Here is a 23,567-nt window from a genome sequence, read left to right on the forward strand (position 1 = left end):
AGCGCCTCCGTCTCTAGCAAGGCAAGACGCGCTCCGGCTCCGGCTGGGAAGGGGGGCTGAGATCGTATCTCTTTAAGCGGGAGCGCGCAGGGAACGGAGCCCAGCAGCTGGAGATCTGGCCGGAGTGTTAGGATGGAGCTGTCCCGGCCTCTGCAACGGCTGCCCGGGGCTCTGAGGCTCCAGTTCCTGCTCCTGATGCTGCTGCCTGGATGGTGCTGGAGCAAGTACGTGAAAGGCAACCTCAGCACCAAGGAGGTGAGTCCGCGGCTTGGAGGCGAGGGGACGAATGCCTTGGAGGAGGGGAGGGGAGGGGAAGGGAGGGGGGCAGAACTGAACTGAGGCGCCCCTCTCTCGCCTTGGCCTGCATGGCGTGAGCCCTCCTTCCCTGGCTGCCGTCCCTGCCTTACGGGGCCTTCTCCAGCCTTTGCATCGTCTGCGGGGGTCCTGGCAGTGCCAGGACAGTGGTGGTGTGTGGCCCCCTCCAGAGACCCCTTCCCCTTTCCCCCAGCACTTCAGACTCCTTCTCTCTCCCCACATTTCCCTTTATTAAGAGGCAGTCTCTAAGATCCTTCCTTGATCCAGCCCAGAAGGATCACACGCTACCTTTAGTTGGTCCTTCCCACCCATTCCACCCCCAGTGAAGAGAGATGGTTGCCCTGCCTCTCCTCCCCCTTGGGTGGGTCCCTTTCTGGGTATCCTGGATGAGGAGGAGGAGGAGGAAAGAGGAGGAAGAGGAGGAGGAGGATGGATGATGATGGATAATAATGATGATAGGCTGGACAAAGGATGCAGGACAATTTCTTCCCCATCTTAGGTGCGTGAAAATGGTGCCTAATAATTCTAAATTCCACACAGCAGATGTTTTGGCAAGCTACCCACTTTCTCAGTGCTGAAGGAATACTTTAGGTTTTCTGCACTCCAGCCTTGCCATTTGGGGTGTGCCAGGCACCTCGTCCTCTGGTCCTGTGAGCAATTTTTGGCATTACAGTGAATCTGGTAAAAAGAGAGGCGGTGGTTCAGCTGTCCAGTGCTGGACAGGATGCTGTAAAGGATGAGGCAAGTGCTGTTGTGTGCAAACAGGGTGTGTAGACATGTGTGTGGGTGTGTACACATATAGTGCACTTAGTGCTTTTTCTAAATGAATTCATTTGACACAAATGTCTGCCATTGTGCTATTGTTTGGTGCGAAAGGGGGAATTGTAACGTGGAAACAACGTTCAGAAAGAGAAAGATGTCTTTGTACCGCAAAACCATCCAAGTGTTGGGATACTTTAAGGACAAGTTGGTCATTATGGAAGCTGACTTCATAGAGCAGACTTCACTTCATTAGATGTACGAAATGTTAATCCCAAATTGGCAGTAGCGTGCACATACATACATCCAGACAAACAGAAGAGGGTGTGCAGTGAAAACCAAAGCATGGTCTGCAGCAGTAATATATAGATAAACAGGATCCCTCCCCTTCTATTTCATATCAGTTAAGGCTCAATATTAAGTGTTGGGCATGTTCATCCGTCAGGGCAGAGCTTCAACTGTTTGAATAAATGGTTCACCTTAAACTTTGCCCCAGTTTTCCCCCATGTAACACCTCCCAGGACTGTAACCTCTAGCCAGCATGACCATTAGCCTTGCCAGCTAGACATTGTGGGATTTTCAGTCCATCTCATCTGGAGGCTGTCATGATACTTTGCACCAAATTGGTAGATGGCAGTATCTGAATTTTCTTGCTGTATAGATTTGTTTCCTTACCCCTAAAATCAGAACTAACAAATTTTATTAAAAGGATTGGATGATGTGGGTCTTGTACACCAAAGCTGATTCTCCGTTCCATCTGTTACTCTTTCAATTACCAGGAGACTGTGTTATTTTTTAGACTATCGAAAGTGGTATTGGATAGACTTGGGGTTTATTTGTCTGATGAGATATTACTGGTCCAGGAAGGCAAGGGGAATGAAGTAGTGAATCAGGGCATTGGACGATCACGTAGTTGACTCTCCATTACTGAATTCAGGGCAGAGTTGTGAGGTTGAGATGTGGATTAGCTGTCCCATTTCAATCACCTGTTTGTTATTTCCCAAGGAACGTTAATGAATAATAAATAAATAAAACAGGGTTCTGGAGTATGTGAGTAACTTGCTTAGGAGGATTGGAATTTATTGATCTACATTTTGAGAGGGTTGACAGATGAATGGGGGCTTCTGACTTCAAAGGCAACTTGCTGAAACACTTAACAGGTCTATGTGGGTGTATTATAATCAATACTTTTGGTGTTCAACTAAACTACTTTCTGCCTTGAAGTGAAGCTTGTGGCATATGTGTCACCGCATTTTGTTCCACATGGTAGTAATTCTAACAAGGGCTGGAGGAAGAGCGAGGCCTCCACAACACACTACAGCAGAGATTCGCACATTAGGGAGAAATGTAAAATGTCCCACCCTTGCCGTAATTCTCCATCCATGTTGACAGAAAGGCTAATGTCAACCTGCAGATCAGCTATTAAAAGGCCAGCAAAGACACAGAGCTGGCAACCTCTTTGTAAGCTTGGAGCTGAAGATGAGAGAAGGAGCTTCTGTTTCCCCATAAAACCTGTTATTGCTCTCCTAGGAGTCTGGCTGCATATTCTTTGCAATCCAGCAGGCCTCACTAATGTCTTTTTGGCTGCAGTTCCGGCAGCTTTTAATTTGGGGTTTTAGGGAGGGAGAAACCAGAGTCTTGGTGGATCTCCTACAGTTCTGCCTGGTCCCCAGGGAGAGGGTATGAGCAGGATCCTCCAAAATTGTGATTCTTCCCTGCACATTTGCCCCAGATTTTGCTTGTTTCCTCTGCCTACTTCAGCCTCTGGTATGGTTTCCGTGGAAACCTTGAGCATGGGTTGTTGCCATGGGAACAAGTGGGGATTTTTAAGAGCAAGGAGATGGGGCTGAGAGTTGGACGGAAGAGAAAGAATGAGGTGGAAAGGAGCCAGCTTCTTCAAAAAACCATTTGCTCCAGAGACTGGAAGCTCCTCGGCCTGATAAATATGTATATACAGTACATATGCACAGATGGGCAAGCATTTGCAGATCTAACAGAGCTTTGCTCTACGCACTGAGTCTGTTGGCTGTTTTCATATCTTTCTTCCTCAGCTGGATCAGCCCAATGTATTTCTGACCCACATCCCAGAAATGAATTATTCCCAGGCCTTCTGCGGGCTTTGGTCTGTCTCACAGCACAGGGCGTTTCTGACTGTTGACTTGACCCACGGCAGGACTTGATAGTTTGTTTTGGTGTTAACTGACTACAGTTACAATACAGTACAGTACAGTACAGTTACAATAGCTCCCTTACTGCATGCTCTTGGACAGGGTAATCAGAAGTGTTTGTGTGCGTGTGCACAATTTAAAGAATTTGCATGCCAAGAAGCTAGAATATGGGCGATCCCTTTCAGTCAGCATGAATGAATCCAGAATAAATGCTTGGCTTGTCCTCTGTAGTTAATTAGCCCAGCACTGAAAAAGGAACAGCAGCAGAAGGACGGAATTTTGTATTATTTACTATCCTTTCATTCTCTTTCTGCTGATGAATGTGAATACACGGTAAATTGCAGGAAGGGGTGGAAAATCTGCATTGCATTGGACAGGAACATTCAGCCCAAGACTTGGCTGGACAATGCTATAAGACAGTTACCAGATCTGTAGAATAAGCATGGTTCAGGTGTGCAGTAGGCTTCATAATTAAGCTGCTTACAGACTGAAAGAAAACTGGGTTCTGGAACTTGAGGCACATTTCTACAAAGGTTTATCCATGCTGTGATTGATTTTATGCTATTTAACTAAGAAAAATGGGCATTGGTGAGGCTACCAAAGATTCTCTGTTGGAACGCCTAGCTAACCCCTCCTTTTCCCACATCTACAACTACATCTCTACAACTTAAGAGATTGCTTAGAAAAACTCCAGAGGGACTCCTTCTCCTTCAAAGATGGTGCTTCACCCTGCTACATAAAAAGGTCATTCCTGTAGTCCATTTTATTTCAGAGTCAGGTTTAAGCACATAGAGAGTCATCCCCACTTACATAAATCTTACAAGAGGCAGTTGTCATTGTAAACTGGGTCAAATTGGCTAGATTTCTTGTGTTGGTGCCCTGCACTCTATTAAATTAACGAGGCTTATAGTAACTAGCTGGATTTGAGCTCAGGCTGCTGATACTTGGGGATTAGGCCAATAATTCCAAAAAATATAATGGTGTTTCCACAGTGCTTGAACTGGATTGGCATCTTCAAGGACTGATGCTCTATTTCCAGGTTTCTGCATCTAAACTCCAGTAAATCCCCATTGTCAAGAAGATAACAAGTTGCCTTATCTGAGGATACCACTATGAACTGAAATAGATGGGAATATAGATGGGAATTTTCTCACGATGGCTATAGGCATCTGGTCTGTGGTCACAATGACATCAAAATGAGGTGTGTGTCAGGATGTCATCACAAAAATGATGCAAAGCACCTCTGTGTTGTTTTACACCATGTGAAATGATACAAGAGTGTAATTTGTATTATTTGTGTGATGATGTCATGTTGCACACATAATTTGTGTCATTTGTCTGATGTCGTGATGCATATGTAACATGGGGGCCCAAGATTGTGACCTGGTTTACCTGTTGGGCTAAGGCATTGTTTCCTTAACCGATTAATTGAATAAATTACATCACCACAATGCAGAATTCACACAACAGGCTAAGACCAAACTAGTTAAACCAAATAATGCTTAAGTGCGATGTATGAACCAGTAACTGATTCCATTTTTTTTTTAAAGTTGCAGCTCAGTTAGTGTCTTGGGCCTTTTCCAGTGCTGGAATGGACTTGGAAAGGCCCTTCTAGGTCACCCTACACTTGGGGTGTCTGAGGACAAAATGTTCTTACCTTGTTCTTTGGTTTCTCCTGTAGTATTGCTAATCATCTAAATAGATCAGTGTTTTTCAATCTCAGCAACTTTAAGATGTATGAACTTCAACTCCCAGAATTCTGCTGGCTAGGGACTTCTGGGAGTTGAAGTCCACACATCTTAAAGTTGCTGAGATTGAGAAACACTAATATGGATACTTAGCTATATCAGTGCTGACATGGTGGATTTTTTTCTCCTTTTTCCCAGGATTGGGTCTTTTTGACTAGATTCTGCTTCTTTTCTGACTATGGACGCCTGGATTTCCAGTTCCGCTATCCAGAGGTATATTTCTATATTGCATTCCACATTTTTAGGGATACCTTTTACCGTTCACAACCTATGCATTTTCCCCTTGCACATGGTAAGTTTGCAATTTTGAAACGATGCAGTTGCCACTGTAACAACCTCTTTTCTCCTTCTCTTTGAAGACTAAATGCTGTGAGAACATCCTTCTTTATTTCGATGATCCTTCCCAGTGGCCAGCTGTTTACAAAAAGGGAAATAAGGTCAGTTTTTTATTGATCATCCCACAGCAGATGGATCCTGCTGCTTCTTCAGTTCTCACCTAGATCTTCAATCAGATTGCTCATCTGTAGAGGAGATAGTGTATAACTGGAGCATTCCTATTCAGAAAGTCTGCAGACTTTGAGACCTGGTATAATATAGTTATTAACTGTATCAGGGGAACCAGCGTGCAGTCCTGTGGAGCTTCCTGCCCCTTTGACAACTTTAAAGCAAATAATCTTTTTTTTTTTTTTTTAAGAAAATGGGAAAATTCCAAGTGTGGTCAGTGGCTTCTCAAATTGTCTGTCATAGGGCTTTAATCCCATTTACACTTCTTTGGCAGGAAATTTGGTCCTGAATAAATATATCTGACTAGTTTCTCAGACTTGGTACCTCCCCCCACCCCCCATATCACAGCAGCATTATTACCGATCAGTTTGGCCGGATTGTTCTAAAGATTGTCGAGACAAGGACTGTGAAGTGATGTGGCTGTTTGAAAAGCACCTTCGGAATGCTAAGTATTTTAATATGCATGTTGACGAAATGACAGGATTTTATAGGTAGCTCGTAAGTCAGCAATTTCTGAGCGCAGTAATGAAGCTGTGCTTAAAACGTACAAGGGAGAAGATATTTCTGAAGCGTCTCTCCAAGGTGGCGGAAGTCAGACCTAGCCAGATCAAGCATCTGCAATTCCTCCAGAGCAGTGGGATACTTGGAGAAAATATTATTAAGAAATGCAAAGCACAACAAATTGGCGTATTTCAGATGCAGATCATTGATAGACAGTCATTTCTGTGATGTGGGTGACGTCCAGGAGTTTTTAGATCCCCTTCTCTGGCGAGATGTAATTGGTGTGCTTTTTGATCTGTGATTAGATAGAATAGTTCATCAAATAACAGCATCAGCCACCAGCTTTAGCTTGTTACAGCTCTGGGATGAAAAAATGTTGCTCACAAAGTTTCTTAATGCCAAAAGTATTAATTTAAGGACTGGTTCTCAACTGGTGTGGAAAGGCGCCACAAAGGGGAGTAAACAGTTGCTAAGGGGTTCCTTTTAACAGCTTAGTTTACAGGTAGTCCTTGACTTAAAACCACAATTGGGACCAGCACTTCAGTCGCTAAGCAAGGCAGTTGTTAAGTGAGTTGTACCCAATTTTATGACCTTTTTTGCCATGGTCATTAGGCAAATCACTGCAGTTGTTAAGTGAATCACATGGTCATTAAGCGAATCCAGCTTCCCCCATTGACTTTGCTCATCAGAAGCTGGCTGGGAAAGTTGCAAATGGCGATCATGTGACCCCAGGATGCTGCAACCATTGTAAATTGGTTGCATTGCATTGTAAAAGCTGGTTGCCAAGCATCCAAATTTTGATCACATGGCTGCAGGGATGCGATGACGGTCATAAGTAGGAGGACCGGTCGCAAGTCACTTTTTTCAGCACCATTGTAACTTCAAACCATCGCTAAACAAATGGTCGTAAGTCAAGGACTACCTGTAATGTGTATGCCAGGAATTTAGTAGCCTGAGTTGGTTGAAATAGGGTCACTATGGAGACTGGTTCATAGTCATCATTCCCAAACTGCATGCTTAGGACCCCAATATGGTATAATATGTCCCAATATGTCCATCAGGACTGAGCTAGAGTCAGTAAGATTTATGCCTAGAATCAGCTGTCAGAACTAAGAAATGAAAGTTGAACAAAGTAGAACCAGCTTTGTCCTGAGTGAGAAGTATTATATTGTCCTTTCGGTTAAAATGTCTAGTACAGCTGCCAACAGATGTCCTATTACTGTAGTACTGAATTCCCCTTTTTTGTTTGCTTACACATTGCTTTCTGGGGCCAGTGCTCTGAATGGCATCAAGTGTCCTAACAGTCAAGAACCACGCTGAGATGAGGAATAAGTCTCTAGTGTTTTATTACTGCTACATTAGATAGAAAATCCTAACAAACTGAAGAAGCGTGAGAAAACCCATACAGATAAACCCCAAAAGTCCAGGCAGGTCTGTTCTGTGTCTCTCTGAATGACTGCTCAATTCCTCGCTAATACGCATGCGTTCTCCCCACTGGATAGGGGCCCCCTCCTGCTCACCATCAGCGCTCATGACATCAAGTAGCTGAATCAAATTGTGGTTTTAACTTCTCATAATGCCCCTGAGGGAAAGCTATTCTAGGGCAGAGAAGAGGAACTGTCAGCCCTCCAGGGTAGTCCAGACTGGGAAGCCAAAGTCATGCAAACTAATACTTTTATTATAAGGTTACAGCAACAGAATTGCAAGTCTGAATGTGCTTCCCCTGTCCCGTCCCCCCCTTTATCTTCATGAGAACTGGGAGGGTCTTGTCTGAGATTCTTTTTCAGGATACAGTTCTGGCCTGGACTCAGATTTCTTTTATCTGACCACTGTTTTGGTTGTGGTTTTTCCTGCTGTTCCTTAAGGTTATTCCTTCTGCCTGTTACAGGAAGCTACAGCCTTCCAGAGGTTGCTGATATTCAACACTTAAGCATCCCTTGTCTTTGGCTTTATCGGCTGGGTATGCAGTTTAGGAACATCTGGAGGGCTACTGGTCCCCTAGCTTGGCACTAGAATGTTATGGGAAACTAAAATGGCAGTCCTCAACACCTGATGTTGCTGCTACGTAGCACTGGTGGCTCCTAATATGGGAAGACTGCATACAAAATTAAGAGTGTCTGATATATTGTGCTACAATAAATAAGTAAATCAAGAAATGAAAGGCTCTTGTGAGACAACCACATGATTTGCTACACGGATGGAGCTGTAACTGAATGAGAAATTATACCCAGCTTTGTGTTCTGGGATTCCAAATTCATTAGAATGACTGAGCCTTACAGGAAAGTGCCTGTCACATCTCTGTGTGGGTCACTGTTCAAGGGCTCTCTTTTGTCTTCTCCCCCTGCTCCTTAGGATTGTTTGATGAAAGAATCAGTAATCCGCCCAGAAAACAATCAAGTTATCAACCTTACAACCCAGTATGCCTGGTCTGGGTGCAAGGTAAGAGATTTCAGTAACTGCAAGGGGATTTCAGCCCTCTAGATTAGCCTTTCTCTTCTGATCCTGGAAGAACCCTTGAAATATTTTTCAGGCCTCGGGGAACCCCTGCACATTCAGGCTGAAATATAGGCCAGCAGTTGCAAAGTTATTATATTTGTTTCATGGGTAGGCCTTTCATTCATTCTTTATTATAGTCATAGACCAGTACAACATGTGTAGGCCTGCATATATGTATTAACAGTGTCTGTAAACTAAAAATAAAGAATGAAACTTACCTCTTTAATGCAAAGTTGCCGGAATCTGAAATAATTTTTTAAATAAATCATGATCTCCCAGGGAACCCCTAGTGACCTCTCATGGAACCCTAAGGTTCCACGGAACCCTGGTTGAGAAACCCTGGTTTAGATCGATGTTTGGCTGGGGAATTCTGAGAGTTGAAGTCCACACCTCTTAAAGTTGCTGAGATTGAGAAACAGTGATCTAGGGCTGAGCTAAAGCCAGTAGGATTTATGGCTGTCAGAACTAAGAAATGAAAGTTGAACAAAGTAGAACCAGCTTTGTCCTGAGTGAGAAGTATTATATTGTCCTTTCGGTTGAAGAGAAATGTCTAGTACAGCTGCCATCAGCTGTCCTACTACTGTAGCACTGAAATCCCCCTCCCTTTTTTTTTGTTTGCATACACATTACTTTCTGGGACCAGTGCTTCGAATGGCATCATGTAGCTGAACTGAATTGTGGTTTTAACTTCTTGTAATGCCCCTGGTGGAATGCCGAGACCCCAGCTGGAACTAATACATTTGAAGTGGAAGTTTTGGTAGTGCAGATATTCACTTGATCGGATCTGAAAGCAAGAGAACCTTCTAGTATTACAGTTGGTGGGTGGGAACCTCTGGATGATAATGCCAATGGAGCAAGACGTTGTTGCTATATTTTGCTGTATGTTGTGTGTTTTCTCGCCCAGTTGGTGACAGAGAATTCAGTCCGGTATCTGAGCTGCGCAAGTGGGAGAAGCTTCCGTTCTGTCCGGGAACGCTGGTGGTATGTGGTCCTCAGCAAGTGTGGGGTGAGTCTGTCTGTGTCCCCTCAGCCTCTACTTGATCTCTTCCCCTTAAGATCTGCCCTGATGTTCAACCACCTCTCTCACAGGGCGATGGTTTGGAACTGGAATATGAGATGATTTTGACTAATGGCAAATCATTTTGGACACGTCACTTTTCTGCTGATGAATTTGGTAAGTTTCCCTGCAGCTTAGTCCTCAACCTACAGAACATTTGTCGGACCCTGAGAGAATATATTGCAAGCTCAGAGAGGGACAAAAAGAAGTGATTTTAGAACATCGTAGGGAATTCTCCTGAGCATCCATGCCCTTGCAAGTAAGATAGAGGAGATAATACTTACAAATATCCTGCAAAAGAGGCCTAAAATACTACCTATTTTGTAACAGTCTGACCATCCTTGATTATGAATTGGGTGAGGAACCTGTGGTTTTTTATGTGTTGTTGCATGATAGCTCTCAACTTCCCTGACCATACTGAGAGCTGGAGTCCAATGGTGGAAGCCGATAGTTTCCCACTCCTGCTACTAATCAAGGTTGTATGATTTTTGTTGATGTATCCATGGCACAGAATCAGTCAGTCAATCAATCAATCAATGTATCTACATCCTCTTCCACAGTTCCCCCAGATGCAAGCTTATGTAGCCCCATACAGTCCCAAGTTCTATGGCCCTCGTGTGGTATCCCAGAATCCCCTGCAACTCTGTGAGAGTTGGGTCTTTGCTCCAGCTAAATAGCATCTGAATAGATGTTGAGGGGGCAAGGACCAGCTGCATTACCCTGGCAGTGGCCTCAGCTAGGCTTGAGAAATTTTTGCCTTGTCTGTCTTTAACGCAGCTGGACAAGGATAGATGTTGACCATTACAGCCAACCCAAACAACACCTGTTCTCCCCGACAAAGAGAACAAACAATCACAAATATCCTGGGTATTTTTAGCCTTTGTGTGGAAATGGTTTTGCACCTTCATCCAAAGCTTTGTGGTGGTGGTGGTGGTGGTGGTGGTGGTGTTTTTTGACAGAACAAAGAAAAAAATGTAGAGCAATAGGAACGAGAAGAAAGAAAAGGAAAAGGAACAACAAAATTACAAACATACATGGGTCTCTCTTCCAGGTACATAAGTATACAATTTTATACAACAGTTTCAAGAAAGGATGACCATATTTGATTGTAATTATCCATACAGAACCTTTGTCTGTAATGGTGGTGGTGGTGGATGATGATGATGGTAGTAACATAATAGAATTTCTTTTTTATCCGTTCAATTGTGTCTGATTTCAGAGACTGCCTGGACAAGCCCCTGCAGTTTTCTTGGCAAGGTTTTTCAGAAGTGGTTTGCCATTGCCTCCTTCCTAGGGCTGAGAGAGAGTGACTGGCCCAAGGTCTCCCGGTCGGCTTTGTGCCAAAGGCGGGACTAGGACTCACGGTCTCCTGGTTTCTAGCCTGGTGCCTTAACCGCTACACCAAACTGGCCCTCATAATAGAAAATACAATAGGGTATATTGTATCCCATGCGTTCGGCCAAGCTGTACCGAGCCATTTTCCTTTGGAGGAGAAAGCGTAAGAGAATTATAGTAGCAGGTGAAGTTACCTGATTTACTTATGCTAAGATTCAGCAAGTGAGAAATAGATAGGTCTGCCAGCCACGTTGGCCTCCCAACAGCTTCGGGGCAGCTTCCAAATACAAGGAAGAGTTTAAAAATACCACTGATGGCAAGTGTCCTTTTAGTGTGTCCTTTTTTCTTCTTCCTACCCCTTCTTCTAGGCATCCTGGAAACTGACATCACTTTCTTGCTTATATTCATCCTGATCCTCATCATTTCTTGCTATTTTGGCTGTAAGTACTAAAGAATCCTTGTACCTGTGAACTTTGTTCACAACTTCCTGTTTCTGATTGAATGTGACTCTTTTGGTGACCACCCGATTTGGGCAAATAGAGGCAGAGGTTTCTCCAGTCTGTGTCAGGCTTCTGCTCACCAAGGAGCAAATGGGAACAGAAAGTAAGTGCTGCACGTTGCTCTTCCCTTCTCCACCTGTACTCTCTACAAGGCTTCATCTCTCTCGGGAACTTTCACCGTTGCTCAATATTCTCAATCATCCTTACTCAAAAGAAAATTATATAGGTCTGGCATTTGCTGCCCCTGCCAATCCCCTGACTTCCTTCCAAGGTAATGAGTGACAAAGTTTAACAGATTTTACCACCTTGAAGCTGCCCCTGGTAGATACTGGAATAAGGGTGAAAATAGTGCAGTGGTAACCTCAGTTCCCCAACTGAATAGACTTTGGATGCAATGGACCACGTTTCCTTCAGGACATCCCCCAGAAATGGTGGACAAGATTGTTGCACATGGAGTAATCCAGATAAGGCTGTTAAAAGTATGTTAATTTTATGTTGCGTAATGACAGAATGATGCAAATGACATGCATGACGACAAATGAGAGAATTTGCGATTTAACAGACCCTTGGGAATAATGGATGTTCCTTCTTCCCAACTGGTTGGTTAAATCAAGATTTCACTTGTGGTTCATACCAGAATATCTTAGGAAGACAAGGCTAGTAAGGTGGTTTCTGCCCAGCTGGTACAGTCCAACTGAGTGGCCATGCTCCAGTCCCTTCGATTAAACAGTGTCGTCTTTTGAGACCCAGGAAGCATGCCTTCTCTGTAGTGGCACCTGCCTTCTGAAAGTATGTCCCCCCTCCCCAGATCCAGATGGCTCCCACCCAAATGGTGTTCTGGAAGGCTGAAAAGACCTAGCTATTCTTCCAGGTTTTGGGCTAGGGTGGATTTTTATGTTTGTGTTGTTTGGATTGCCATCTTATAACTATTTTGTAATTTTTAAAAATTAATTTTGTTGTGTTTTTATTTACTTGTTGTTTCTATGTTATTTTTATTTTGTGACCCACCCAGAGTTGGTTGGAGTTGGGTGGCATCAAAGTTGAATAAAATAATCAAATCAAACCAAATCTCATACATGAGCTGGGGAATAGAAGAAGGCAACATCAAGAGGACACAGCAGAAAAATGGTTGACAGGGCAAGTTTGTTCAAACGGAAAAAGGTCCTAAGATGTCAGGCTTCCCAGGCAGACCAGACAGGAAACATGACCAGATGAGCTAATACTACTTTATCGTAACGCTACATTAACAGAATCTTGCAAGTCTGAAAGGACAAATCTCCCGCTGCCTCTTTTACAGTCTGAAAAGTAGGGAGGTCCCTTCTGAGTCTCTTTCTCTTCCCATTATGCAGCTGTAGGCTCTTATCCGACTGTTTTCTAGGCAGCATCTCTTCCCTGTCACCCAAGGTCTTTCCCACATACCATTACATAAGATGAGGGAGATGAGGAAAAGAGAGATTGTGGAACATGTGGCAGAGAAAGACACCCTCAGCTGAAATTATGCTTTTTTCCCTTCCTTTTTTGGGGGGCTCTTTTTCAGATCTGTTGAAAGGTCGGCAGCTTCTGCACACCACATACAAGATGTTCATGACAGCAGCTGGAGTAGAGGGTGAGTTTGAACAGAACATTAGGGACTGTACAGCCAGTGAGACTAAGGGCTGGACTGTACCCATGCTCCCCAAATTTTGTGACTAGATTCACACAACATGATAAATCCCCAAACCGGATGAATGGTTATTGTTGGGTTTGTAGAACATACTGTACTTAAAAAACAACAACCGTGATGTGGCTTAACAGAAGGCCTGTTTCAGACAACTTGCTCAGACAATGGTTGGGTCCTACAACCAGTTAATCACACACTACCCAATTCTGTTTTAGCTAAACCAAGCGTGGTGTGGGAAACCAGCCTACCTGTATTTTAGCTCCTGCATTAAATATGCAGATTATCTGTACTTGAATATATTTACTATACAAAATATTTTGTTTCTGCTTGTTATGGGAAAAGGGAAACATTTAATCAGGAACAATAGCTCGTTTTCCAACCCCTGGAAATCTGTGGCATGTAATTATAGAACTGCTGTGTATAGTCTTAAAACGTTATAAAACCAATGAAATTATCTGTGTTTCAAAGAAATCTGAAAATAAATCTTTCTGGTAGAACTCTCACGACTTTTCCCAGACCCCAGAGTTGTTTATGGGAGAGGGAATTCCTATTAAAAGTTACTTCTGTGGTATAGGTTTGGCCTAGAAGTTCAGACTATTCTCCTTTAAGCTCACCGGCATTTTCTGTAATGCTTAACAAATTCCAATTGACAAGAAACAGGTTGCACCTAAATATTCACACTGGTAGTTGTAGAAATAATGATAGTTTCGTGATAGTTTCCCAGAATTGTTTGGGAAAGGGCAGGTGGAGACAGGAGACAATGGAAGAAATTTAAAAAATGAAAATTGTCATTTAAGACCCAATGGTAGAAAGAAAAGAGAAGCCACAGCAAAGGAAAGTGCAGCGATTGAAATCCCATCTCTGTTCTTGCTATGTTACATGCTTGTCCCCTGTTTCATTCCTTCCCCAGTACTCAGCCTGATGTTCTTCTGCATATACTGGGGCCAGTATGCAAGTGACGGAATTGGAAATGATAGTCTCAAGATCTTGGGTAGGTTATCTGGGATGGGCTTTCCCACTTAGCAGTTGGATTTACAGTAAAGCATGATTTATGGAACAGCCACAGTAATTAGTTTCATACATAGCATGAAACCATCAACTATGATTTACAAGCCATAATGAATAAGTTCACACATCATGCTGAGCTGTGACATAATTTGTTTGGTTTTGGTTAAGTATAATAAGTGAATTCAGCCACTTGGGCCAGGATTGTGCAACATCCATCAGGTTGAAAACCACAGAAGGCCTTGTGTGGCATGTTAAGGGCTGTGCTTCATGGGAAGGATCAGAATCCATTCTTGGCCCCATCTACAATTTCTGATATGTCAGGTGGAAAGGATACAGTCTGAAAAGTGTCTTCACACTTGCCTAGTCTGGCAATGAAACGTCTGCAAGAAAACAACAAGGCTCAGAGAGCACCAAGGACTCCACAGTTCAACCCTGAGCTACAAATATTCGCTTTGATCTACAGTGTAGATTTCCTGTTCTCAGATGGGTGGTCTTCAACGCTCAGAATTTTCAGCAATAGCCACTGTGGCTAGGGAATTCTGGAAACTGAAGTCCATACATCTGGAGGCTGCAAAAATTGAGTAAGGCTGATTTACATTTTCCTTCTTCAGCTTTCAGCCTTCTTCAACCTTTAGAGGTGTTGGACATTTGGCTATATTGGGTGGGGGATGATGAAAGTTGTCATCCACCACATTTGAGGACAACCAGGTTGGATAAGGTGGTATGTAGAATATTAAATTTTACTGGACAGACCTATGACATGTGGACTGTTATGAATCTCTTCTCTCAGAAAAACCCTTACTGGCTTGGGTTCACTCACCATCTCCCTTTTTTCTTTCCCCAACCCCAGCCAAACTCCTTTTTTCTGTCAGTTTCCTGATATTCCTCTTGATGCTCATCCTCCTGGGAAAAGGATTCACAGTTACCAGGTACCAGCATAGCTGACGGGGGATAGAACATCAGATATGATACGGTGGGATGCCTTATAAAATAAAGCCAGTTGAGAGAGAGAGATGGGCTTAATTGGACGGGAATGGGCTTTTCTTATAAAGACTGTTGAGGGGAGTAGCGAAAGGACTGTGATTTAGGGTCTAACTACTGTACTTGCAAATGTATGCAACAGAGAGTTGCAGTTTCAGTAGGAGAGTAAAACGGTGAAACTCTGGGAAGAAGCAGCAGATGCGTTACTACTTCCCACATCTGTGCCCTCCATTATTCAACGGAGGATTCTAATGGGCAGAAGAAGTATGGAGAAGGTTGCTAGGTTAGGAAGCAGAGCATATTTGAACAATATTTTGATGGACTCTGAGGAAAAGCAAGAGAGACTGGGAAGCTGAGTGATGTTCAAAGGATCTGCCTTTGAAGTCATGGGAATAAGGAGAATTCAGGGGGAGTGGCACAGAATTTGTGCTGCTGGGTTGTTGGCAAAATATAACGAGAGAGGGTGGGTAAGAGCTGTGGCATGGGAGGCGTGATTCCTTTTCCTCCTCAATTCTGGCTCACGGCTCCCTGTTTGGCAGGGGTCGGATCAGCCACACTGGCTCCATCAAGCTTTCGGTGTACATGACACTCTACACCATCACCCACGTCGTGCTCTTTATCTACGAGGCTGAGGTGAGTTCCCCTCCCTTTTGAGCCATGCGTACTTTAAGGGCCTCAAATGTTTAGTTTGTGCCTTTTGCATTCTGGTTATTTCCTAGATCAGACAGTCCTTCCTGTCACAGTTCACCACTGCAAGAATAGTTGTTGGTTATTTCCCCCCAACGTGCCGGCACTCCTGACCACAAGAAGCTCGTGCATCTCTCAGCTACATAAGCCAAGAATTTGATTTAGTGCAAATTTCTTACAGGTAGTCCTTGCTTAATGACCATAATTGAGGCCAAAATATTGGTTGCTAAGTGAAGTGGTCATTAAGCGAATCCAACCCGATTTTACGACCCTTTTTGCGGTGGCTGTTAAGCGAATCACTGCAGGCGTTAAACAAAATGTGTGGTCATTAAGCAAATCACGTGGTCCCCCATTGATTATGCTTGCCAGAAGCTGGCTGGGAAGGTCAAAAATGGTGATCACATGACCACGCGATGCTGCGATGGCCATAAATGCGAACCTGTTGCCAAGTGCCCAAATCATGATCATGTGACTGGGGGGACGCTGTGATGGTTCTAAGTGTGAGGACTGGTTGTCAGTTTTTTCAACACCATTGTAAGTCCGAACCATCACTAAATGAATGGTTGTTAAGTGAGGACTGCCTGTATATAGTTTGTCTTGCAAATCATTGATAAAGTAGGGTAAAGCCTGTCTCTGTTAGTATGACACAAGTATGATTCAATGATTCTAGAAGCCCCTGTAAGTGACTAGTGGGGAAATTATCTTGGTGTGGGTTCTAGCTTTTTTATCATGACTTCCCCAAGTTGCTTACCTGCTTCCTTCCTTCTGGTGCTCAGTTCTTCGATCAGGCGCAGGTGCTGTACACCTACGAATCGCCAGCTGGATATGGCCTGATCGCCTTGCAGTTTGTGGCTTACATCTGGTTCTGCTATGCCATCCTCATCACCCTCAAGCAGTTTCCGGAGAAGCAACCCTTCTACGTGCCATTCTTTGCTGCTTATACCCTCTGGTCAGTAAATTTATAAGATTAATAGGGCAGGAAAATTAGGTTTGGTGTCCTGTCAAAGTTCCACCATTGCGGCTTTGGCTGCTAGAGGTCCAACCATGAAGTCTTGGCTGTTAGTTTAAGGACTCTGTGATTTTGTGGTTTTAGTCTGTTGTGATTTTATACTGTTAATCTGTTGTGGTTCTGTGGTTTTAAGTTGTTCTGAGTTTATGACTTCAAGCTGCTGTAATTGTATTCTTTCTCATTCCATGTTGTAAGTGCTTTTGGGTTGGGGTGATGCTCTGGATGAAAAGGGGGAGACGCATTTGAAAAATAATTATGGATGGACTGGCCATGAAGGATGAGGTTTCTAGGATGGGCCAGACAATGTAATGGCTGGCAAAGGAGAGATTGCATCTCTGGGAGTGGGGTGGGGTCAAAAGAAGCTCCAGAAGGTCTAATTCCAGTCTAGAATATGCCTAGAAGGCAGAGGTCCACGCTGGTCCCAAGAGGAAGAACTGAGAAGCCTGAGGAGGTAACAGGTCTGGGGCTTGTCTTCCCCCCAAACTGAAAGCTTAATTTAGTGTAAATGAAATTGTTTTAGGCAGCAGGATCTGAATCCCTAGACAGTGTCTTTTTCTCTTGTAGGTTCTTTGCTGTTCCAGTCACTGCACTTATTGCTAACTTTGGCATACCAAAGTGGGCCCGGGAGAAAATAGTCAATGGCATCCAACTGGGGATTCATCTCTATGCTCATGCAGTTTTCCTGGTAAGACTTTTCAACATTCGCTAGAATTCCTGATTCCTATTACAGGCCTTAATGCTCAGGAACAGTGGCTGAGATGCTCAGCACATTAGGCTAGACTGAAATGTGGCTGGACAGTTTATGGTTTAGAAAGTTGGGGAACTCTAGCCATTGTCATAGCATGCTGTTGAACCAGGCCATTGTGCTAAGCCATAGTTTATTTGGGCATGTCATGTTGTGTGAAGATAGCAGTTGTGTTTGGTTAAACTGGGTTTAGGGTTAGCAGGTTGTGTGAAACTAGCCAATGCAGGATATCTGTGCCGCATCAAATGGCAATGAAGTAGCTTGTTAAAGAGGGGAAAAGAAAAAGGAAGGTGATGTCTTCATAGAGGAAGGATTTGCAGCTGAAATTGTGGGTTCATCCAGATGTTGGCTGTCTCCCTTCTTGTTTCCGCAGATTATGACAAGGCCCTCAGCAGCCAATAAGAACTTCCCATACCACGTGCGGACATCACAGATTGGGATTGTCGAGGAGGCTGCAACAGGGGCCAAATTTCCACATCATGTATATGGCAATGTGACTTTCATCAGTGACTCAGTGCCCAACTTCACAGAGCTTTTCTCCATTCCGCAGAGTACGGGAAGCAGCACCAGCAATGTGAGAATCGGAGAGGGTCTCATCTGAGCTTCCCCTTCCTTAAATGATTATGACACTAGAGCTTGTAAAGAACAGACCAAAAAACCTTTGCGGTACCGCACATCATGTCCTTAGGTGGCATTTTTTCTAAGAATGGTGTAGAGAGTAAGGAAGATGACCTTGATGGAGATATGCAACTCCTGCCCTGGTGGATCTCCATCAAGGTCACCTTCCTTACTCTCTACAAACAGTCGCTTGATTCTCAAAGGGGATGCTGCTTTTGTAAGCCATGTGCAGTGCAGATACAGTGAGCTCTGGGTTTCTATCATTGAGCACATAACAGATAACCAAAGGGTGACTTTGACCAGTTCTAATTAGAATAGAGGTCCCTGCAGGCAGTTTTCTTCTGTCCTTCCTTCAAGCCAATGACATCTGTTGCAAAGATGTCATTTCTATGGTTCTGCAATGTATGTCTTCCTTATCTGTGTCTTGTTGTTATTGTTGTTAGTTGCCACTGAGTTGTTTACAACTCCTGGCGACCCTATGTACTCTTCCACTTTTCCTTGCCTAGCTGAGATGTTAAGGCTGCTTCTTGCTGTAAAATCCAAAAACTGCAGGTGGGTGGTCCCCTTCCCCAAGCATTCTGCCCACAGTTATAATATTCAGATCTCCCATCCAGCTAGCTCCATCATCCAAAAGACTATAGCTAACTGTAGGGGAGGTGGGGCGTAGGATGCCATGCATGCAACTTACAAGCTTATTTTAAACATGCTAACACAAAAGAGGTAATTGGCAACTTTTGTGTGAGGACATAATACGCTTGTCATTGTGATGTCATGGTGGCTTGTAATGGACATCTATGCACATACCTCCATTTTGCTTATGAGGCTTTCAGAGAGTCTTTCCAGCATATACATGAGTGCAGGAGCATCTATGTTGGAGGGGAGGGGCACATGATGTCACATACTTCTTGACATCATTTATGCAATGGCATCATGATGTACATGGCAGCATAATTCCAGATGTCTACAGACGTCTGGTTTATAAGACAGAACAGGTTGACTCCCTTCTTCTTGTACCAGAGTAGATGTGCAGTTTGCTACCCTCCATGCGGAACCCAGGGCAACAGCTATGCATTGCTTTCTGCCCCTTGTTCTTAAGAGCTCTTGTTCCGTTTGGTTTTGCTGTGCAATCCCAGACAAAAGCGAAGCCCAGAGGCGTACAGATCTCCCTGCAGACTGCCATCAATACTGTAGCTTGTGGCTGCAGAGTAATTCATTAATGTAGTCTAATGAATTTTTAAACTGCCTTGCTGGATAAATGATCCTTCATTGCTAGTTTATAGCAGTCAGCAAAACAATATGATAATAAGGTTACACAAAGGCATCAGTTTGAATTATTTTAAAAAAAGCCCATAACTCAGATCAAACAAGGAATGCAAAATATCCACAAGAAATAAAACATTAAAATAGGGCAGCAGATCAAACTGTTAAAACAGCACAAACTCAAAATTGCCTGGAATCCAGATTGTTCATGTTTGTGGTGGACCACTGTAAATTGTTCAGCCTGCGTGAAGTCTTGACAAGGCTAAGTCCCTCCAAGTCTCTTGATTCGGTTGCTCTGGATTGGGTGGAGGAGGAAAGGGTGACAAAGACTATTGTTATTTCTTTCCTGCCAATGTTTATTTGGCCTTTCTTCCCACTTTTCCCCCTCCAGCCCCGCAAACAAACGGAAGACACCTCTTCGGCTGATCGCAGCCTGACCTCTAACTGCGTGGTCACCACCTCAGAGCTCAGCGGTGCCCCTGTGCTGTTGAAACCGTCCCTGGGGAGTGAGACCCAGCCTCCGCCCTACCAGCTCCATGCTCCCCAACTACACCAACATAACGGCTATACCGAGTATTTTAGCATGCATACAACTGGCGCCCGGCCTGTGTAAGGGTCTCCTGACTCTTTCTGGCTGCCCCGATTCCTGTATCAACATTTTCTGGGGCTCCCTCTCTCAGACAATGCCCCCCTCCTTGGTTTTTCTTCTCGGCCCCCTTTCACCTATGACATCTTTTCCCTTTTGAAGTCCTGTCAACTCATGTCTTCTTGGAATACTGCAGACCCACTCCTTTAGCAATGATACCAGGAAACCAGGGGGACAAGGTGGGGTGGGTGGGCTCAGCCCTATTTTCCCCACTGTCTCCCGGGTCCTTTCATATGACCCAGTTAGTCTGTAGGTTATACCTGTCCTTCCCCATGGGACAGTCTTAAGCTTTCCCATCCCCTCTGGGGCTGATTCTGCTAGGGGAAGCCAAGCATTGAATGAACATGGGTGGTGATTCTCTTCTAGTTCACTGAGAGTGACAGGTCCATCTTCGGCTGCCTCTTCTCTGTAGATGAAGGTCACCATAGTTTTCCCCAGCCACCACTGTGATTCAGTGGTTTTCCTGTTTGGATCCCAATGTGAGGGATCACAGGTAAACCAGATTCACCTTGTAATTATAACTCCATGTTACATGATCCCATATTAATACTTTTTGGGCCACCCTTTTTTTCTGCTACCTTGTGAAGGTAGTGGGAACCTTCTAGGTCCTTCTGCCCTGGTCCCCGGGGTGATTATATTGCCCTCTTTAGTTCCCATGATGGTGCTGTGGGTTCTGCTCCCTGATCATGGTGAATTTCTGAAAACCACCAGAGCAGGTTTTTGCTTTTTTTTTTTTTTTTGCCAAAATAAAGAAGATTCTCGTGTTTCTATCTCACTGCGAAAACATGTGACTCTTTCAGGGAAACATCTGCTTATGAAAGGAGGAAGAGATACCTAAACATGGAACATTCTCTGGTAAAATAGCCTGTTAACCACAGAAGCTGATGATGTAATACATCCTTTGCTTTCTTTCTGAGGATAATATGCAAAACTAGCTGAACCAAACATATTTTTTTAAGTGACACAGCGCTCAGATAAGGATTTCTGGAAACTGTAGCTCTGTGAAAGGATGAGACAGCTTCCCAGTCTGAGGACAATTAAAGTAGTTATTAAAAAAAAAAGTTGAAATTTGTAATATAGATGTGCTCAGTTCAAAGCAAATCGGTACTTTTCTTTTTTCTTTAAGTACCATACTATGACCAAGTTAACATACATTATTTGTTGAAGTGATTTAAGACAGCCCCAGAGTGGCTCTGAGCAGCTTACACTATAAAGAATAAAAAAAGACAATAGTAAACAGAACAGTATACACGTCTGGACACATGTGCCTTTAACAGCAGCTTTGTATGTGGCAGAGAAGGGATCATGTTGATCTCCATGCAGTGAAACAGTTCACAAGTTTCCGTAGACCATATGAAAGCGGGACTTTTTTTTCCCTGTCAATACCGTGAGAAAACGAGTATCTCCTCAACGTTCCTCTGATTTTCTCAGAACTCTGCATAGTAAAATATTTCCACTAATGACCACTCTGTAGGGTGTCTGGATTACCACTCATGCCATGGTTATGAGGCTTCCTCCATTCCGGCCAGCCCCAAACTAGTGCCATTCAGAGGTGTCTGACTACAGCCTTCCCAAATTCCTACCTGATTAGCATTAATTGGTAAGAACAGGCTACTCTCTAATCTGCAGCTGCACTTGTGTGAGCATTAATTTCAGAAAGTGGCTCAGTCACCATATAATCACTGGTGGAACTTTTACAATTCTGTAACACTGTCTAGAAAAGTAACAAAATGCCAAACACATCAACATGCCACATTCATATAGCTTAGTGGCAGAAGCTCCAAGCATCTTTAACAAGTGGGATAAATCTTAGTACTTCTGCCAGCCATGATCTGCATCTGGAAAAATTCTTTACATGTCCCTCGTTCCCTACATTGAGTTCTCTGCAAGTGAACATCTTAAGCAGTGGAAGTGTTTCCCTAAACAATTTGTAAGCACTGCTGGGGAAATGTGTACAAAATGCTTACTACAATAAATAAAAGCTTGCTCACTGAAGCAGCCACAAATTTTCCTTCTCCAGCTGAGCTATTCGAATTCATTCCAATTGTCATCAAGCTTTCAGTCCTGCACTGAATGTTGGAATAAATAGAATATGCAGGGAACACATCGTAGCAGGACTATACACACCTAAAATGTGGAAAGTCTTGGGTTCAGCTTCCTGCATCTTCACCTGAAAGAGCTGGAAATAACTGGTCCTTTGGAAAGTTACTGCTGCTATCCAATACAGAGAGACAACATTGTCCCTGATCAATCCATTATTTGAGTTGGTGAAAGGAAATACAATGTGTTCTTTCATGAGTGGGAAGGATGGAAGTGATGAGGGGAGGGCAGAAAATAATGCTGAGTTACTAAGTTGTACATTTTCATATACTTGTCTTTTTATTCCAGCATAGACAAGATTTATATATTTATTCACTGGTCTCCATTTATGTGGCTGCCCCCTTGCTCAAGTTAGTGAATGGAAACATACTTTTACAGATATATAATATAATATAATATAATATAATATAATAAATATAATAAATATAATATATATATGACAAAAATCAATAAGCAAGCTATGAACCCCCAAGCCAAGCATTTCCCTAGTGAAGTCTTAATTCCCAGGATCTTTTGATATAGGACAAAGGCATCTCACCTTTTTATTAACTCTCAGACGCCACCCTTTCTTCCCAAGCATGTACCAGCCCCACCAATTTGTCTATTTCAGCCATAGATGAGAGTCATTTTTCCGCTTTAACTCTGTCCGTCGCTGCCCCTTGCCCCCCGCCCCCCAAATAAGCATGCCCCCATTCCTCCCTCAAAGGAACGGGGCCCCTCTCCGCCCCCCACGTCCCGCATGTCAAACTCAGCCCCATCCCTGGGCCCGATTCGTCCCACAAGGCCAACCCATGCCGCCCTCCCTGTGCAAAACCTGACTGGAAGCCGTTTGGGGCAGGGACCCTGTCTTCCGCCTTTCTACAGCCGGACGTGATAAAGCAGCCTTCTCCAACCTCTCAAGAGAGCTCTCAAGCCTCCTCAAGGCCGCGTCGGCTGGGGATAATGGGGTTGGTAGTCCCCGGCCTTTCTGCAGGAGGCGACGTCGGGGAAGGCTGCGCTTGGTCATAGGGAAGGGGGCGAGCACGGCCGGCTCAGGACATCACGATCGGAGGCATTTCGCCTGCTCCCCCCCGGAAAATAAAACTTCCACCGCCGCGCGGGTAGGCCCATCCATTCGGCCTCCCCGAACGCTCTAGCCTTACCGTCTCCATGGCTGCACTTTCCATAGAGATGGGGGAGACCTGGATGCCTCTCTCGCGGCCGCTCTGGGCCCTCGTCTCGATGCCCCCTCGGTCCCGGACTGGCCTCTGCATGGGCCGCGGGGGCAGCGGAGCCGCTGGCGGCTGCGGAGGTGGGTCCGGGGGATCCCTTTAGCCCCCATTAGGAGCCGCGGTTTCCAGTGGGGAGCCGGGCCCACCGCTTCTCTCCCGGTTCCTCCGGATGGGCTCTTTCTCTGCACAGCCGTAGCGCTCCCCTGGAGATGCGGGGCTCCCCTGCTGGTCCCGCCGGGAGGAGGCCTGGGCTCGTCCC

General features: G+C 44.3%; 1 protein-coding gene across 1 annotated transcript; it reads left to right on the forward strand.

Moving 5' to 3' along the window:
• Positions 1-67: 67 nt before the first annotated feature.
• On the forward strand, positions 68-21,624 carry TMEM145 (transmembrane protein 145). Its single transcript, XM_063312219.1, has 15 exons — positions 68-255; positions 5,129-5,203; positions 5,350-5,427; positions 8,348-8,434; positions 9,396-9,497; positions 9,581-9,665; positions 11,252-11,323; positions 12,921-12,989; positions 13,954-14,034; positions 14,902-14,980; positions 15,572-15,665; positions 16,496-16,668; positions 17,293-17,413; positions 17,847-18,047; positions 19,743-21,624. The coding sequence occupies exons 1-15, from the start codon at positions 133-135 to the stop codon at positions 19,962-19,964; spliced, it is 1,662 nt and encodes a 553-aa protein (XP_063168289.1). The 5' UTR covers positions 68-132; the 3' UTR covers positions 19,965-21,624.
• The last annotated feature ends 1,943 nt before the right edge of the window (positions 21,625-23,567 follow it).

The sequence above is a fragment of the Candoia aspera genome, chromosome 10 (genome assembly GCF_035149785.1).
Source record: "Candoia aspera isolate rCanAsp1 chromosome 10, rCanAsp1.hap2, whole genome shotgun sequence".
In the NCBI taxonomy this organism is placed as follows: domain Eukaryota; kingdom Metazoa; phylum Chordata; class Lepidosauria; order Squamata; family Boidae; genus Candoia; species Candoia aspera.

What these genes read in the sequence shown, in the direction of transcription:
- TMEM145 (XM_063312219.1), top strand. Translation starts at nt 133, where the DNA reads ATGGAGCTGTCCCGGCCTCTGCAACGGCTGCCCGGGGCTCTGAGGCTC. An exon ending in GACAGCAGCTGGAGTAGAGG is followed by an intron (nt 12,990 to 13,953) that starts GTGAGTTTGAAC and finishes TTCCTTCCCCAG; the next exon opens with TACTCAGCCTGATGTTCTTC. An exon ending in AAAGGATTCACAGTTACCAG is followed by an intron (nt 14,981 to 15,571) that starts GTACCAGCATAG and finishes CCTGTTTGGCAG; the next exon opens with GGGTCGGATCAGCCACACTG.